The sequence below is a fragment of the Cervus canadensis genome, chromosome X (genome assembly GCF_019320065.1).
Source record: "Cervus canadensis isolate Bull #8, Minnesota chromosome X, ASM1932006v1, whole genome shotgun sequence".
Taxonomy (NCBI): domain Eukaryota; kingdom Metazoa; phylum Chordata; class Mammalia; order Artiodactyla; family Cervidae; genus Cervus; species Cervus canadensis.
The window spans coordinates 48,321,216-48,338,702 of record NC_057419.1 but is presented as its reverse complement, the minus strand read 5'-3'; the positions used below and the strand labels follow the sequence as shown (position 1 = coordinate 48,338,702).

Here is a 17,487-nt window from a genome sequence, read left to right as displayed (position 1 = left end):
AAATAAACAAGTCTTAGAAAATTTAAGAAGACTGAAATTATACCAAGTATCTTCTCTGACCACAATGGTACAAAATAAGAAGTCAATAACAAGAGGAAACTGAAAATTCATGAATACATGGAAATTAAACAACACTCTCCTGAATAACATATGGATCAGGAAGAAATTAAAGGGGAAATAAAGTATCTTGACACAAAAATGGAGACAACATACGAAAACTTAAGTGCACAACAATAAAAATCAACATTAAAAAGCAAGAAATTTCCCAAATTAACAACCTAATTATGCCTTAAGGAGCTAGAAAAAGAAACTGAGCCCATAATTAGCAGAGGGAAGGAAATAAAGATTAGAGCATAAATAAATGAAACTGAGAACAGAAAAACAGTAGAAAAAATTAACCTAAGAGCTGGTTCTTTGAAAGATAAACAAAATTGACACTCCTTTAGTTAAACTAAAGGAAAAAACTAAATCAACAAAATTGTAAATGTCAAAGGAGACATTACAACTGATACAATAGAAATACAAAGTTCATAAGAGGCTATTATGAATAGCTCTATGCCAATAATTCAACAACCTAGAAGTGGAAAAATTATTAGAAACATAAAAACAATCAAGAGTGAATCATGAAGGAATGGAAAGTCTGAATAGATTAATTACTAGTAAAGAGACTAAATCAATAAAATAATAAAAAAAAAACTAAAAAAATCTCCCAATGAAGTAAAGCCCAGGACCAGATAGCCTCACTAATGAATGTTACCAAACATTTAAAGAATGTTTGTAAAGAATTGATGGGGGCCAAGAACTAAACAGATATTTCTCCAAAGAAGACATACAGATGGCTAACAAACACATGAAAAGATGCTCAATATCACTCATTATCAGAGAAATGTAAATCAAAACCTCAATGAGGTACCATTACACGCCAGTCAGGATGGCTGCTATCCAAAAGTCTACAAGCAATAAATGCTGGAGAGGGTGTGGAGAAAAGGGAACCCTCTTACACTGTTGGTGGGAATGCAAACTAGTACAGCCACTATGGAGAACAGTGTGGAGATTTCTTAAAAAACTGGAAATAGAACTGCCATATGACCCAGCAATCCCACTTCTGGGCATACACACCGAGGAAACCAGATCTGAAAGAGACACGTGTACCCCGATATTCATCACAGCACTGTTTATAATAGCCAGGACATGGAAGCAACCTAGATGCCCATCAACAGACGAATGGATAAGGAAGCTGTGGTACATATACACCATGGAATATTACTCAGCCATTAAAAAGAATTCATTTGAATTAGTTCTAATGAGATGGATGAAACTGGAGCCCATTATACAGAGTGAAGTAAGCCAGAAAGATAAAGAACATTACAGCATACTAACACATATATATGGAATTTAGAAAGATGGTAATGATAACCCTATATGCAAAACAGGAAAAGAGATACAGATGTACAGAACAGACTTTTGGACTCCGTGGGAGAAGGCGAGGGTGGGATGTCTTGAGAGAACAGCATCGAAACATGTATATTATCTATGGTGAAACAGATCACCAGCCCAGGTTGGATGCATGAGACAAGTGCTTAGGCCTGGTGCACTGGGAAGACCCAGAGGGATCAGGTAGAGAGGGAGGTGGGAGGGGGGATCAGGATGGGGAATACATGTAACTCCATGGCTGATTCATGTCAATGTATGACAAAACCCACTACAATATTGTAAAGTAATTAGCCTCCAACTAATAAAAATAAATGAAAAAAAAAATTGACAGTAACCTTGAAACCCTTCCAAAAAAAGTAGAAAAGGAAGAAACATTTCCAAACTCATTTTATGAGGTCAGCATTACCCTGATAGCAAAGCCAGAAAAAGACACTATCAGAAAAATACAGATCAATATCCCTGATTAATATGGATGCAAAATTTCTCAAAATACTAGCAAACTGAATTCAGCAGCACATTACACAGATAACTCAGCATGACCAAGTGGAATTTCATCTAGAATGCAGGATGGCTCAACAGACACAAAATCAATGTGATATATGAGATTAATAGAATGAAAAAATCACCCCAATAGATGGAGAAAAAGCATTTGACAAAATTCAAGTTATGTTCATGATTTTTTTAAAAAGTTTTTGGTATAGAAAGAAAGTACCTAAACATAAGAAAGGTCACATATGACTAGCCTACAGCTAACATCATACTCAACAATAGAAAGTTGAAAGAATCTAATAGCATAATAGCAATTTTACATAAGTAATGGGGGGAGAACAATCCTGCAGTTTGTACAGAACTACAAAAGACTCCTAAATAGCCAAGCAATCCTCAGAGGATAGAACAACGCAGGAGGCATCACATTTTCTGATTTTAAGCTATATTATAAAGCTATGGTAATTCAAACAGTATAGTAGTGGCATAAAAACAGATTCCCCCCCCCCAAAAAAAACCAAATGGGACAGAATTGGGAGCCCAGAAATAAACTCAAGGATATATAGTCAACTTGTTTTTGACAAAAGAGTCAAGAAAACTCAATAGGGAAAAGTCAGTCTTTTTAACAACTAGTGCTGAAGAAACTGGATATTCACACGTTAAAAAATGAAACTAACACCTTAGGTTATACTACTTACAAAAATGAACTTGAAATGGATTAGAGACTTAAATAGAAGATATGAAACTATGAAATTCCTAGATGAAAAAACAGGAAAAAGAGCTCCTTGATATAGCTCTTGGCAATGATTTTTGGATATGACACCTTAAGCACCAGCAACAAAATGAAAAAGCAAACAACAACAACAACAAAAAACAAGTGGGATTACATGAAACTAAGAAGCTTCTGCACAGTAAGAGAAACTATCAACAAGTATAAAGACAACCTACAAAATGGGGACAAAAAACACTTGCGAGCCATTTATCTGATGACGGATTAATATCCAGAATCTCTAAAGAACTCATTTAACTCAACAGCAAATAAATAATTCAATTTTAAAATGGTCAAAAGGCCTGAATAGACATTTCTCCAAAGAAAATATATGAAAGGCCAACAGATACATGAAAAGATGCTCAATATCACTAGTCATTAAAAAGCAAATCAAAACCATGAGACAACACCAAACGCCTATTAGAAGGTCCATCATTAAAGAGACACATAACAGCACAGCGGGTCTACATAGATGCAAGTATGCTGTGCTGTGGCCATGCAGTGCTCTGAGTCACTTGCAAATAGTGTCTTTGGGCCACAATGTTGCACTCGTCTCCTCCTCACCCCAGCTAAGCACTCCAACCCCAGTAACCCTCTAGTCATCTTGAATCTGGATATTGGAGGGGAACGAGATGGTCTAATTGCCTTGAAATTGCTTGCAGATATTATGCTCGAAACTGCAGAAATTTTTCATGCACTGTGTACCGGAAAATTGTGTACAGAACACTAACCCAGGTGGCGGTGGTGGTAAAGAACTCCTGCCAGTGCAGGAGACATAAGAGATGTGACTTCAATCCCTGGGTGAGGAGGATTCCCCTGGAGAAGGAAATGGCAACCCACTCCAGTACTCCTGCCTAGAAAATCCCATGGACAAAGGAGCCTGGTGGGCTGCAGTCCATGGGATGGCAAAGAGTTGGACATGACTGAAGTGACTTAGCAGTCAGGTACAGGAGAAACAGGCACTGGACTCACTAATGGGAAACCTCTCTATTTGAAGAAAAAAAAAAAGTCGCTCAGTCGTGTATGACTCTTTGTGACCCCATGGACTGTAGCCCACCAGGCTGATAAGAAATCCTGAGGAGGAAAAAGGGGTCTGGAGTTCTCAAGGAGGAGAAAAGGACAAAGAGTTTTTTCTTTAAGCCCAGAGCAGATGATTATACAACAAAACAACTCATCTTGCTCAAGGATATGTTTTCCCTTCAACTCTGTACCAATGATTATACAACAATATATCCTGCTTGAGGACATGTTTCTCCCTTTTGAGAACCTTCTGACTAATCCTGTCATTTTAAAATGTATATTATGGGAGTAGCTCTGGTAAAATCTTTCTGTTGTTAGTTCTAATCCTGTTATCTTAAAATGTATATATTGCGGGAGTGGGTCTGGTAAGACCTTTACAACCTTGAGACATTCTTTTGATTTACTGCAATAACCAATTAAAAAAGTATATAACCCCCTTGCTAAGACTAGCAAGGGGGGCACTCTCTGTTCCCCTCTGATGTCTATGTCAGAAGCTTTCTCTGTCTCTTTTCATACTTTAATAAAACTCTGCTACACAAAAGCTCTTGAGTTTTCAAGCCTGGTCCCTGGTCCCAAAGCTAAACCTTCTTCTTTGGAGATCAGGAATCTGACTCCTTTCACCTTAAGCTATCACTATGCATTGAATTACTTAAGCAAATAAATAAGAAGGGGAATAAAAATTTAAGGGTTTTATCTATTATGTATGATTCTTAATGTGTCCGCTTTGATGCTTCAGTTCCCCATTGTTTCAGTTCAGTTCAGTCAGAGAGTCATGTCCGACTCTTGGCGACCCCACGGACTGCAGCATGCCAGGCCTCTCTGTCCATCACCAACTCCCAGAGCTTACTCAAACTCATGTTCATTGAGTCTGTGATGCCATCCAACCATCTCATCCTCTGTCGTCCCCTTTTCCTCCCACCTTCCGTCTTTCCCAGCATCAGGGTCTTTTCCAGCAAGTCAGTTCTTCACATCAGGTGGCCAAAGTATTGGAGTTTCAGCTTCAGCATCAGTCCTTCTAATGAATATTCAGGACTGATTTCCTTTAGGATGGACTGGTTTGATCTCCTTGCAGTCCAAGGGACTCTCAAGAGTCTTCTCCAACACCACAGTTCAAAAGCATCAATTCTTCAGTGCTCAGCTTTCTTTATAGTTGAACTCTCACATCTATACATGACTACTGATAGTCTACAAATACTGATAGGGATTCACTCTTAATAAACCAGTGCTACAAAAGGGGGAAAGAAAAAGACACATAACAAATGCTGTTGAGGACATACAGAAAAGGAAAAGTTTATGTACTGATAATCACGATGGTGTGATCACTCACCTAGAGCCAGACATCCTGGAATATGAAGTCAAGTGGGCCTTAGGAACGATCACTAAAAACCAAAGCTAGTGGAAGTGATAGAATTCCAGCTGAGCTATCAAATCCTAAAAGATGATGCTGTGAAAGTGCTGCACTCAATATACCAGAAAATAAGGAAAACTCAGCAGTGGCCACAGGACTAAAAATTGTCAGTTTTCATCCCAATTCCAAAGAAAGGCAATGCCCAAGAAAATTCTCAAACTACTGCACAATTGCACTCATCTCACACACTAGCAAAGTAATGCTCAAAATTCTCCAAGCCAGGCTTCAACAGTATGTGTACTTCCAAATGTTCAAGCTGGATTTAGAAAAGGCAGAGGAACCAGAGATCAAATTACCAACATCTGTTTGATCACCGAAAAAGCAAGAAGAGTTCCAGAAAAATATCTACTTTTGTTTTATTGACTAGGCCAAAGCCTTTGACTGTGTGGATCACAATAAACTGTGGAAAATTCTTCAAGAGATGGGAATACCAGACCACCTGACCTGCCTCCTGAGAAGCCTGTATACAGGTCAGGAAGCAACAGTTAGAACTGGACATGAACAACAGACAGGTTCCAAATCGGGAAAGGAGCACATCAAGGCTGTATATTGTCACCCTGCTTATTTAATTTATATGCAGAGTACATCATGAGAAATGCTGGATTGGAAGAAGCACAAGCTGGAATCAAGATTGCGGGGAGAAATATCAATAACCTTAGATATGCAGATGACACCACCCTTATGGCAGAAAGTGAAGAACTAAAGAGCCTCTTGATGAAAGTGAAAGAGGAGAGTGAAAAAGTTGGCTTAAAACGCAACGTTCAGAAAACTAAGATCATGGCATCTGGTCCCATCACTTCATGGCAAATAGATGGGGAAACAATGGAAACAGCGGCAGACTTTATTTTGGGGGGCTCCAAAATCACCGAAAATAGTGACTGCAGCCATGAAATTAAAAGCCACTTGCTCCTTGGAAGAAAAGTTATGACCAACCTAGACAGCATATTAAAAAGCAGAGACATTACTTTGTCAACCAAGGTCCATGTAGTCAAAGCTTTGATTTTTCCAGTAGTCATGTGTGGATGTGAGAGATGGACTATAAAGAAAGCTGAGCGCTGAAGAATGGATGCTTTTGAACTGTGGTGTTGGAGAAGATTCTTGAGAGTTCTTTGGACAGCAAGGAGATCCAACCAGTCCTTCCTAAAGGAAATCAGTCCTGAATATTCATTGGAAGGATTGATGCTGAAGCTGAAACTCCAATACTTTGGCCACCTGATGCGAAGAACTGACTCATTGGAAAAGACCCTGATGCTGGGAAAGATGGAAGGTGGGAGGAGAAGGGGACGACAGAGGATGAGATGGTTGGATGGCATCACCAACTCACTGGACATGAATTTGACTAAGCTTTGGGAGTTGGTGATGGACAGGGAAGCCTGGCATGCTGCAGTCCATGGGGTCACAAAGAGTCAGACATGACTGAGTGACTGAACTGAACTGATGTACTGTTGGTGGGAATGTAAATGGGTGCAGCCACTAGGGCAAACAGAAAGGCAGTTCCTCAAAAAAATTAAAAATAGAACTACCACATGATCCAGAAATTCTACTTCTGCATATTTATCCAAAGAAAAACACTTAACTTGAAAAGATATAAGCACCCCCATGTTCTCTGCAGCATTATTTTCAATAGTCAAGCTATGGAAACAACCTCAATGTCCCTAGATGGATGAATGGATGAAGAAAATGTAATATATAAAATGCTATATTTGTTCTTGTTTAGTCACTAAGGCTTAGACACTAAGTTGTCTGATTCTTGTGACTCCCATGGACTATAGCTCGCCAGACTCCTCTATCCATAGGATTCTCCAGGCAAGAATACTGGAGTGGGTTGCCATTTCCTTCTCTGGGGGATCTTCCTGACCCAGGGATCGAGCCAGATCTCCTGCATTGACAGGCAGATTCTTTACCACTGAGCCACCAGAGAAGCCCCAATGAATGTTCACTGAAATGCAAAACAAATGAGACGAGGGGAAATACCAGGCTAAAAAGGTGCATTTTATTTTTGATTGATCATTTGGAAAGGCTGCTCCTCTCTGATTTGATTTAGTTGGAAACTCACAAATAAAAAAGTTCTGTAGGTCCTTAACAGGTGGCATTCTCACTGAGAAAGTACAACTTGGCAGCTGGAATGAGGCTGCCCCTTTTATGTGAGAAGTTCACTACCCAGACTGAGGAAGTGTATCTCCGCTGCCACAAAAAGGAATGAACTCTTGCCATTTGCAATGTGGATATACCTTGAGGGCATTATGTTAAGTAAGTCAAAGAGAAAAAGATAAATATCATATGATCTCTCTTACATGTGGAATCTTAAAAACCCAAAGAACTAAAACAAACTGAGTTCATGAATATAGAGAACAGACTGTTTTCCGAAAGTGGGGGCTGGGGGTTGGGCAAAATGGGTGAAAGGGGGTCAAAAGGTACACATTTCTAGTAATAAAATGAAAAAATTACGGGGATGTAATATACAGCTTGGTGACTCTAGTTAATAAAACTATATTGTATATTTGAGAGTAGCTAGGGGAGTGGATCTGAAAGGTCTTATCATAAGAAAACCATTTCTAGTAACTATGTGTGGTGATGGGTGTTAAATGGACTACTGTTATGATCATTTTGCAGTATATACAAATATTGGGTCATCATGTTGTCCACCTGAAACTAGTATGTTAGATGTCCATCATACCTCATTTTTTTTTAAAAAAAGAAAATGCTCCAGTCCTCTGAGCTGGTCCTTGGCAAGAACCATGACCTGCTCAACCACATGCCAGGAAGTCTCATCAGTAGCAGCAGTAGCAATAAGGAAACAAAAAAGTAATTTAAGATGAATGATGACTAAATGGGAGAAAGAAAGTTTAAAATCCTTAGGTATGAGAACACCAAGTTTTTATTACAGTTTCACTGAAATATCTCTGTATGGGATGATAGAAGTGGTAGAAGAGTGTAAAAAAAAAAAAGGTAGAAATTACATTTTTCTTATTCTAACAATCACATAAGCCAATCAAACCTTTCTTTGAAGGCTCTGCTTAAAATGCCAATGTAAATATGTTGGAAGGGGGAGGTCACATATCAATACCTTGATATCAAGGATCTTAACCAATTAGTTGATTAGTAACTTAGCAAGTACCTGAAGGAGTGGGCTAGACTAGGGAAGGGGTCAGCAAACATTTTGTGTACAGGGCCAGAGAGTAAAGATTGTAGGTTCCATGGGGCTGGCTGGTCTCTGTTCTAATGGTGCCATTAGATGCTATTCCATGGTGCCACTGCAATGCTAAAGCAGCCAGAAAGAATGCACAAATGAGCAAAATGCACAAATGAGCAAGCCCTGGCTGCTCTTCAATACAATTTTACTTACAAATGCCATAGTTTGCCCAACAGAGAAAAAAGCAAGTTGTTTGTCTTTTTTATTTTTCCATGGAAATAAGAGGAGGTCGGGAAATGTATAGTTATGGGATAGAGCCTGCAAGGCCAGTTCCCCACCCGATGAAGTGTTGTCGCCTTGTGCTACCCCAAGAGCAAGCCCCTCGCTGGGACAAGGGGACATAAGGTGGAGGTCAGGTGGCAGGGATTGGAGGTAAAGACGAGATAAATGAGGTTCCTATCAAGGGAGCCCCAAACTTTTTATATGGCTCTTCAGAGTTCATGGGAAGTCTAATTACACGTGGAGAATAAACAGTTTTATTATTCAGTGTCTTAAAGCTGAAAAGTTAAATTGTAGCCTTTGATTAAACCAAGATTGTTCCGAACATCTAGTTCTGTTTACTGTCGTGTGTGTGTGTGCACAAGCATGCACTCAGTTGTGTCTGACTCTGTGAACCCATGAACTACAGCCCGCCAGACTCTTCTGTCCATGGGATTCTCCAGGCAAGGATACTGGAATGGGTTGCCATTTCCCTTTCCAGGGGATCTTCCCAACTCAGGGATTGAACCCACATCTCTTGCGTCTCCTGCATTGGCAGGCAGATTCTTTACCACTAGCACCACCTGGGTGAAACATTCCTCCCAAAATATGCAACACCACGTCTATGACCCAGCACAGCATCCCACCTCTTCAATCAGATTGGCCACTCTTATTGACAACATGCTTCAGGACAAAAATCAAGCAAGTTCTAATCCAATCCTTTCAGTTTCTGGCTTTTTTTCCCCTCCCAAAAGACACTGGTTGCCTCATTTTGTAGCTACAAAACTTACACAGCTCAGAAGGACACATTTCCTAGAAAAGCCACCCCGCCCCCAACTCTGAAGTTCTTAGGAGTCACCTGGAGGTCTTGCTAACAGGTAGTTTCTGATCCAGTGTGTCTTGGGTAGGGGCTTGAGAATTTGCATTCCTAACAAGCTCCCAGGCTGACACAGCTAGTCCATGGACCACGGTTCAGAGAACTGCTTTTCTGAAAGATGCTCACCCCCTCTGAGGAGCTCTGTGGGAGCTGGGGAAGCTCCCTGAGGTGGCATGTGGGGCCTGAGGGCCCCTGGACTCTTCTCAGTTCTTGAGTCAGCCTTCTGGGTAAACAACAAATAGATGGCCTCCCTCCCAGGCATACCCTGGCCGGGTTCAGCAAAGACAATTTGTTCTTTGGCTGAACCTGAACAGCATGTCAGTTAGGCTTATTAGTGAAGACAGACAAACCTCATTATTTGGAAAACGATTGGGTTAGCTCTGGGGTGTCAATGCTAATCAGGTTATAGCCCAGACCCAGAAATGAATGGTGGGAGTTCTGAAGGGCCAGTTCCTGAAGTTCCCGGGAAATGGATTAAGAACTGAATCTAGCCTTTGCTTTTGAATGAAATGGTCGGGCCCTTCCTGTTCAGAGGTCTCCCTCCTGCCTCGGCCCTGCTGCCAGGACTCACCTGTAGCAACCCCAGCTGCAGCCGGTAGAGGAGGTTTCGGGCTGTGGGGGTGGACACAATGAACAGTCTCCTTTTCTCATAAAACTGATCCAAAAGTGCAGCTGCTGTTCTCACACCGACATTGACATTCATGGCTGTAATCAGAAACAGTCAGGCAGATCAGAAACCCTCTACTGCTTCTGGCTCAATACAGCCTGTGATGAGACACAGAAACATATGTGTAAGAAGTAAACCCTGAGATAAAGACTCAACTAGAAGTCTTCAGTTTATTCGGGAGGTGGTCCCAAAGAGCACTCAGTTGGGGAATGGGGACGCATGTTAGTTTCCTCTGGCTTGTGGTCAACTCATCACCACAAACCTAGGGGCTTCACACATATTCTCTTACAATTCTGGCAGTGCGAAGTTTGGAACGGGTTTCACTGGGGTCAAGTCAAGGCTGTTGGCAGGGCTGTGCCCCCTCCCCTGCCGCCCCCAACCCACATGCCCTGGGGGAGCATCTGTTTCCTTGCCTTTTTCCAGAATCTAGAGGCCGCCTTGCATTCCTTGGCTCCTAGCCTTTCCTCCACCTTCAAAGCCAACAGCGCAGCAGCTTCCAACCTCACTCCTCTGAGAGCAGTTCCACCTCCCTCTAATTAAGGATGCTTGGGATTCCATTGAGCCCACCTGGATAATCCACGTGCTTCTCCCCATCTCAAAATCCTTAATTTACAACTTCAAAGTCCCTTTGGCTACGTGAGGTAATACATTCACAGGTTCTGGGGATTACGATGTGGATATGTTTGCAGCGCACTGGAGGTGGGGGGCATTCCTCTCCTACCCCAGGAAATGAGACAGAGAGGAAAGAGGGATGTTCTTTGTATTTTAATGAAATTTAAGAGCCTCAGGCATTTAGCTGTTGCTGTCTGTATCTGTGTCTCAGTCTCTCTCTCTGAGCCAATTCTTAGTGGCTAAGATTAAAGGGAAAGCATAAAGATGAGAAAGTACTAGGAAATGAGAAAAAGTGGAGTACAGAAATAGAAGCCATGTCCAGAATTTTCTGGCTAGTCCAAATGTCACACTATGATCGCTACCCAGCCCAATTTTTGTTCCTCAGTAATAACAGCTGACAGGTATTGAAAGTTTTAGTTTCGTTACTGTTGCTGTTATCCAGGCCAGAATACTGGAGTGGGCTGCTATTCCCTTCTCCAGGGGATCTTTCCAACCCCGGGACTATATGCCAAGTCTTGCTCAATTCCACTGTTCAATAGATGACCTCATTTCATCCTTTCAACAGCTCCAGGAGAAGATAAAGTATTTGCTTCCTCATTTGACGTTAGGAGGAAAGATCCCGAAGGCCCAAGATCTGCGGGACTTTCCAGCTAGTGCTGTAAAGCAGGGGCTCTATCATCTGTACACAGTAGTGTACTGGCTTTGAAGAGAAGAACAAGGGTATAGATGTTTTTTGTTTGGGTTGCACGAGGTTTTAGTGGTGGCAAGCGACTCTTCATTGTGGCATGTGGGATCTAGTTCCCTGATCAGGGATCGAACCCTGGCCCCCTGTATTGGGAGCGCAGAGTCATAGCCATTGGACTGTCAGGGAGGTCCCAAGGGTACAGACTTTGCTAATTCATAATGCCACTGATTTATAATGAACCCTGGGCTCCTACCTCCAGCTTCCTCCTTAGAGGACATGTGAGAGAAATCAGAAGATGAGCAGAGGCAAAGGAGGAGAGTGGGCAAGACTGGGCTGCCCAGTTATTGGAGGACTGTTATCACCCAACAGATGAAGATGGCTGGCGCTGAACCTTTCAAAGTATATAGAACAAAAGCCTCCCTGTCCTGGCAATCGGAACCAAAGGGGCTTCAGGGTCTGCTGCTGGCTGGAGAGAGAGCTGCCCTCGTACCTGTGCAGGTGGGTTCAGCGCCAGACCAAGCCAGGTTGGACTGACATACTCGGGCAGAGCTCCCCTGGAGCTCGTAGCCTCCGACGCAGGAGAATTCACACACGGCCCCGTAATTATCGCCGTCACTGGAGCACTTCATGTAGCCGTTCTCCGGGGCATGGAGCTTGCCGCAGCGTCTCACTGTGTGGGACACAAGTCCGGAGGGTGCTCAGTGCTGAGTGCCCCCGCCCCCCACCACAAAGTGGAGTCAGGAACACCAGCTTCTACACTGGGCGGGTGTGTAGCGAGGGGCAGGTGTGGCTACCTGCCAGTGGGTGGGCCTTGGGAGGGTCACTGTTCAAACCAACAAGACCACTGAGATGAACTGATTCAGCTCCCCGTGGTCTAGATGAGGAGGTTGAACCCAGAAGAGGAAGGAGCAAAGATGGCTAGTTATTAGCTGCCCAAACCATGAAGCTCAAACTAAACCTTAAAAACCTTTTTTTTCCCAAAGGTTCTGGAACACCAAGAACATGATCAGCTGGTGGGCTACCTAAGGGGCTCCTAGCCTCCTTCATAGAAGGACTCAAATAGGCTTTGGCTGGTCACTGAAGCCCAGGAGTGGAAAAGCGATTTATTTTTTAGTTTTTATTTTTATTTTTTTCTCCCAATTATTTGTATTAGTTGGAGGCTAATTACTTTACAATATTGTAGTGGTTTTTGCCATACATTGATGTGAATCAGCCATGAATTTACATGTGTTCCCCATCCTGAACCCCCCTCCCACCTCCCTCCCCATCCCATCCCTCTGGGTCATCCCAGTGCACCAGCCCTGAGCACTTGTCTCATGCATCAAACCTGGACTGGCGATCTGTTTCACACTTGATAATATACATGAAAAGCTATTAAATACTCTTGTTCTGGGACAGTCAGCGATGGGCTCATGTGAGACAAGCTTACTGCTCTCTTGGACTCCTTCAATCATCTGCCAGCACTCAACCTCATCCGGATTTGAATTGTGAAATTTAGGTAGTGAGGTGGCACTCTTCCCCTAGCCTCATGATCAGAGGCAAATCCAGAGTTGGCAAGTCTCCCTCTGACAATGGGCACTCACAGAAGGTTCTAGCTTGAGCCTCTGCTTCCCTCTGTTCTTACAAAGAGAGGAAAAAAAAAAAGCCAAGAAGCAGTCATCTTACCTCTTACTTTAACTCGAAATTTGCAAGTGCCCTTGTTCTCGGCTCTGTCATAGACTGTGTACTGGATCTTGTGGTCTCCTTCTGGAAAATGCGAGCCTGGGGGTGGGCCTTTTAGAATAACACTTAAAGGGGGAAAAAATCAGAAACACCAAAGATGATCGCTGTAGGCCCTAACAACAATCAGGCCATGATGGCCTAAGGATCAAAGAGGACCATCATGAGTGTTTGTTGAGCACCCATTCTGTTCAAGATACAGAGACTCCAAAGGACTGCCATTAGGCCAGTTTTACTAGTTTAATTCTCACAGAAGAGAATTTCCTGAGCTTTACTCTGTTTTGGAAGTGCAGTTTGAGACCAGAAAATGGGAAGTCCCCAGTTTCTGGGAAGATCAGACTGGTTTTTCATGTTGGGATGTAGAACAGAGGATGGAAGACGCTAAGAACCGAGAGCCCAAGTCTTCCTTTGGTCCAAGGGAGACCTGAACTGCTGCCTGATTGGGAGGATGAGGGAATTTTCTTTGAGAGAAATCATTTGAGAGGGTAGTTCCAGCAGTCACTGGCAATTTGAGCCTGCAGGGGGCGCTAGAACTTTCTTTGCTTTTTCTATCTCGGTGGCGACCTTTCCTGAACAAAAGGCAAATTCACTGTGATTTTCATGGTGATCATAACAATAACTCAAGTTGTTATTATCTTTATTATTAGTTAGTATTATTATCATTATTATTATTCTTTGTGCTGTGTGTGCTGAGTCACTCAGTCGTGTCTGACTCTTCGCAACCCATGGACTGTAGCCTGCCAGGCTCCTCTCTCTCTGGGGATTCTCCAGGCAAGCATACTGGCGTGGGTTGCCATTCCCTCTTCCAGGGGATCTTCCCAACCCAGGGATCGAACCCAGTTTCCTGTATTGCAGGCAGATTCTTTACCTTCTGAGCTACCAGGGAAGCCCAATATATAAACCTTACACATGTCTGGCATGGTTCTACACATTATACACACACACACACACACACACATACAGTAGTTTATTTAATCCTCCCAACAACTCTATGACATAGGCATTATTATATCCATTTCACAGATGAGGAAACTGAGCCATCAAAAGATCAAGGAAGCCACCCAAGGTCACAGAGCAAGGGTGACTCCCACATCTTTCTTCTCAGTTGTCTGATAAGAATATCAGTAGGTACAATATGGTCAATTGTTTTTCAATAGATAATTTCCCTTCTCTCGACACGTCTGAGGAATGAAAAGAATATTGACTGACAATGTGCATGTGAAATTCTCACTGTCACCATTGAGGAGAACCTTCCACATAGGTGGACAAGGCAGTTGTTTACAAGTATGCAGTGAGGGGTGTTAAGAGAGCGCCAGACATCCCAGCATTACAGACGCATCACACTGGGCCTTAAGTGCTTTAAGGTCCTCATCAGCAAGCACACTTTAAAAGCAGATAAACCTGAGAGGAATCAGACTTCAAACATGAGTGGCCACTCACCTCTTGCAGACTCTCTTTCCCGTGTGACATGCAAATAACAGTCATAGGGCATAAATATGGGAGCTCACAGGAAGCACTTTTCTCAGCACCTAACACTAGAACCTTCCCCTACAGAAGGGGACTACAGAACAGAAGCTTGCAAAAGACATGAGGAAAAGAAGAGAAATGCCAGAGAAGCAAGGAGGCCAAGCAAGAGCTGAAAAAGGGGAAAAGACAGCCTTATCTGAACTCCTCATTCTGCTCCACACCTCTGATGGCTCTGGGCTGTAGAATTTAGGAAGCCAATAGCTGTTCTGAACAGACGGTTCGGGTTACTAAGATGCTCTTTCAAAATGTCACATTTCTAACTGTAACACACAGATTACCATGAAAATGCCAAAGTGAATATCCTTGCTAGATAGCTAGAGTCATCTGATGACCTGATATTGTGTGTATATTATACCAGATTTCAATAGCAATCACAGTTGTGAGAATCTAAGAATCTTTTATGGGCTAGGGGCAGAGCCAGGCATCCTGCGGGGCCCCAAAAGATTCAACAATTGGTAACAGCCAATCCCTGACGACATCAAGGGCTTCCCAGGTGGCTCAGGGGTAAAGAACCCGCCTGCCTGCCAATGTAGGAGACCTGGGTTTGATCCCTCCCTGGGTCAGGAAGATCCCCTGGAGAAAGAATTGGCAACCTACTCCAATATTCTCCCTGGAGAATCCCATGGCCAGAGGAGCCTGGCAGGCTAAAGTCCATGGGGTCACAAAGAGTTGGACATGACTGAGCACACACACATGACGCATGACATGGTTATATCAACTGTGACTTATATTTTTAATCCCCATTGCCTAAAGTTTCTCCTTAAGGGGTGACATATGTATGTGACAGCAAATAAATAATTTCTTAATACTCACACTTTATCTTTGAGGAATTACAAGGGGAAACATAACAAATATGATCTAAGCTAGATGGTGGGAAAAATTATCAGGCTGTCAGAACAAAATGTCCTAGGGATGAAAGACGGAGCCTCTTCCTAGAAGAAAATGTTCTTTTATGGCTAATAATGGCTTAGAAACATATTCTCTTTCCCAGCCTGGGTTGACAGAATTCTAGAAAGCCTTGCCCTGCTGTATGGCTCACCAGGGGTAAGTCAGAGGTGTTCTTTGTCCACAGATGGAAACTCGGTGGGGATGTCTAATAGGACCATGTACTCTAGGCATGGATGTGAACATGCTACTTCATATCTGAAGAAGTGGCCTCCAGGGAACATGAGGGCCTATCCATAGCCACAGGGGCACAGGCGCAGCTGCTAGATTAGAACAACATGTGGCTGAACTTCACTGAAGGGAACCACCCATTTTTTAAAGATTTTGGGGATGTATTTCAAACTCTTTGTGCAGTTGGTCCTGGAGAAGGGGGTTGGGGTGGGGAAGAAGGCAGAAGGACCCCTTCTCTTTTATTTACAAGTGGTTTAAGTGTTTAATGGTCATATATTAAAAAATTAAAAATCAAAAGTTGTGAAAGAAACAGGTGCCAAAACACAAGAGATTTTGGAGTTCTGCTCTAAAACATACTCCCCGAGCACAAGGGGGCGACGCTGAGCTCCACCTGGGAGACATAGGTTCCCAGGGAGGCGGTGGCTTAGGAAGGCCTGGGTAGAGGGTCTAGCAGACAATGGCAGTGAGTCTTTCCCTGAATTAACCACTTGGCTTCCTCTTCCTCCTTCTGTCCCTTTTCCTCCCTTCTCCCCACCACTCCTTCTGACTTCCTTTCTTTCCTTCAACAAATAGTTACTAAGTAGCAACTATGTGCTAGGCATGGTTCTGGGCACTAAGGATATGGCTGCAAACATATTGTAGTTGAGACAGGCAATAAACAGATACATAAGTGAAGAATGTAGTATGCCAGACAGTGAAGAAAAATAAAGAAATGAATGAGGTGTGGCGTAAAGAGTGCTGTACTGAGTCCAAAAGCATACACTGACCAGAAGATACACACTTCCTTATTCTTGGTAGTGAACTTCTCACATAAACAGGCAACCTCATTCCAGCTGCGAAGTTGCACTTACTCAGTGAGAATGCCATCTGCTGTGTCTCTTCCCTCAGGCGTCTCCCAGGACACTCGGGCTGTCAGCTTGTTGGGTTCTGCAACGCGTTCCTTCACACTTGGACACTTGATTCTAGGAGGTTCAAGATCTGAAAATATAATCAGAATATGCTCACCATCATCAGGAAATATCAACCTGGGGTTTGACACCCAACCCACCACTGGACATGCCCAAAGCTCTGTGCTGAGTTGTGTCTGACTCTTTGTGACCCCATGGACTATAGCTCACCAGGCTCCTCTGTCCATGAGATTTCCCAGAGGAAGAATACTAAAACGGGTTGCCATTTCCTTCTCCAGGGGATCTTCCTGACCCAGGGATTGGCCCCTTGTCTCTTGTATCTCCTGCATTGGCAGGCAGGTTCTTTACCACTGAACCATCTTTGTGGGTGCCCAAAGCTCGAGGTGCTCCCTATTTTTGAAGGGTTTCTTCACCCCTTCTGTATTTATCTTCTTTCCCTTCATCTTGCCCCTTCTTGTCTGCCGAGTTCAACTTTTTATTTTGTATTGGGATATGCATGCGTCTTCAGTCACTTCAGTCATGTCCGACTGCTTGCGACCCTATGGACTGTAGCTCATCAGGATCCTTTGTCTATGGGAGTCTCCAGACAAAATAATCGGGTGGAGAGGGAGGTGGGAGGGGGGATCAGGATGGGGAATACATGTAACTCCATGGCTGATTCATGTCAATGTATGACAAAACCCACTGCAATGTTGTGAAGTAATTAGCCTCCAACTAATAAAAATAAATGAAAAAAAAAAAGAATACTGGAGTGGGTTGCCATGCCCTCCTCCAGGGGATCTTACCAACCCAGGGATCAAACCCGAGGCCTCCTGCGTCTTCTGCATCACAGGTGGGTTCTTTACCACTCAGCCACCAGGGAAGCCCG

The 17,487-nt window shown here is 43.1% G+C and overlaps 1 protein-coding gene across 2 annotated transcripts in view; it reads right to left on the bottom strand.

Annotated features, from left to right (window-relative positions):
• The window catches only part of SRPX (sushi repeat containing protein X-linked), a 138,798-nt gene that overhangs the window by 43,581 nt on the left and 77,730 nt on the right, over positions 1 to 17,487 (bottom strand). For both annotated transcript variants that reach the window (XM_043458060.1, XM_043458062.1), the window contains 4 exons: positions 16,563 to 16,689; positions 13,015 to 13,136; positions 11,840 to 12,019; positions 9,957 to 10,090 (listed from right to left, as the gene is read on the bottom strand). In XM_043458060.1, coding sequence (XP_043313995.1) covers positions 9,957 to 10,090; positions 11,840 to 12,019; positions 13,015 to 13,136; positions 16,563 to 16,689 — 563 coding nt within the window. The remainder of the gene's footprint in view (positions 1 to 9,956; positions 10,091 to 11,839; positions 12,020 to 13,014; positions 13,137 to 16,562; positions 16,690 to 17,487) is intronic.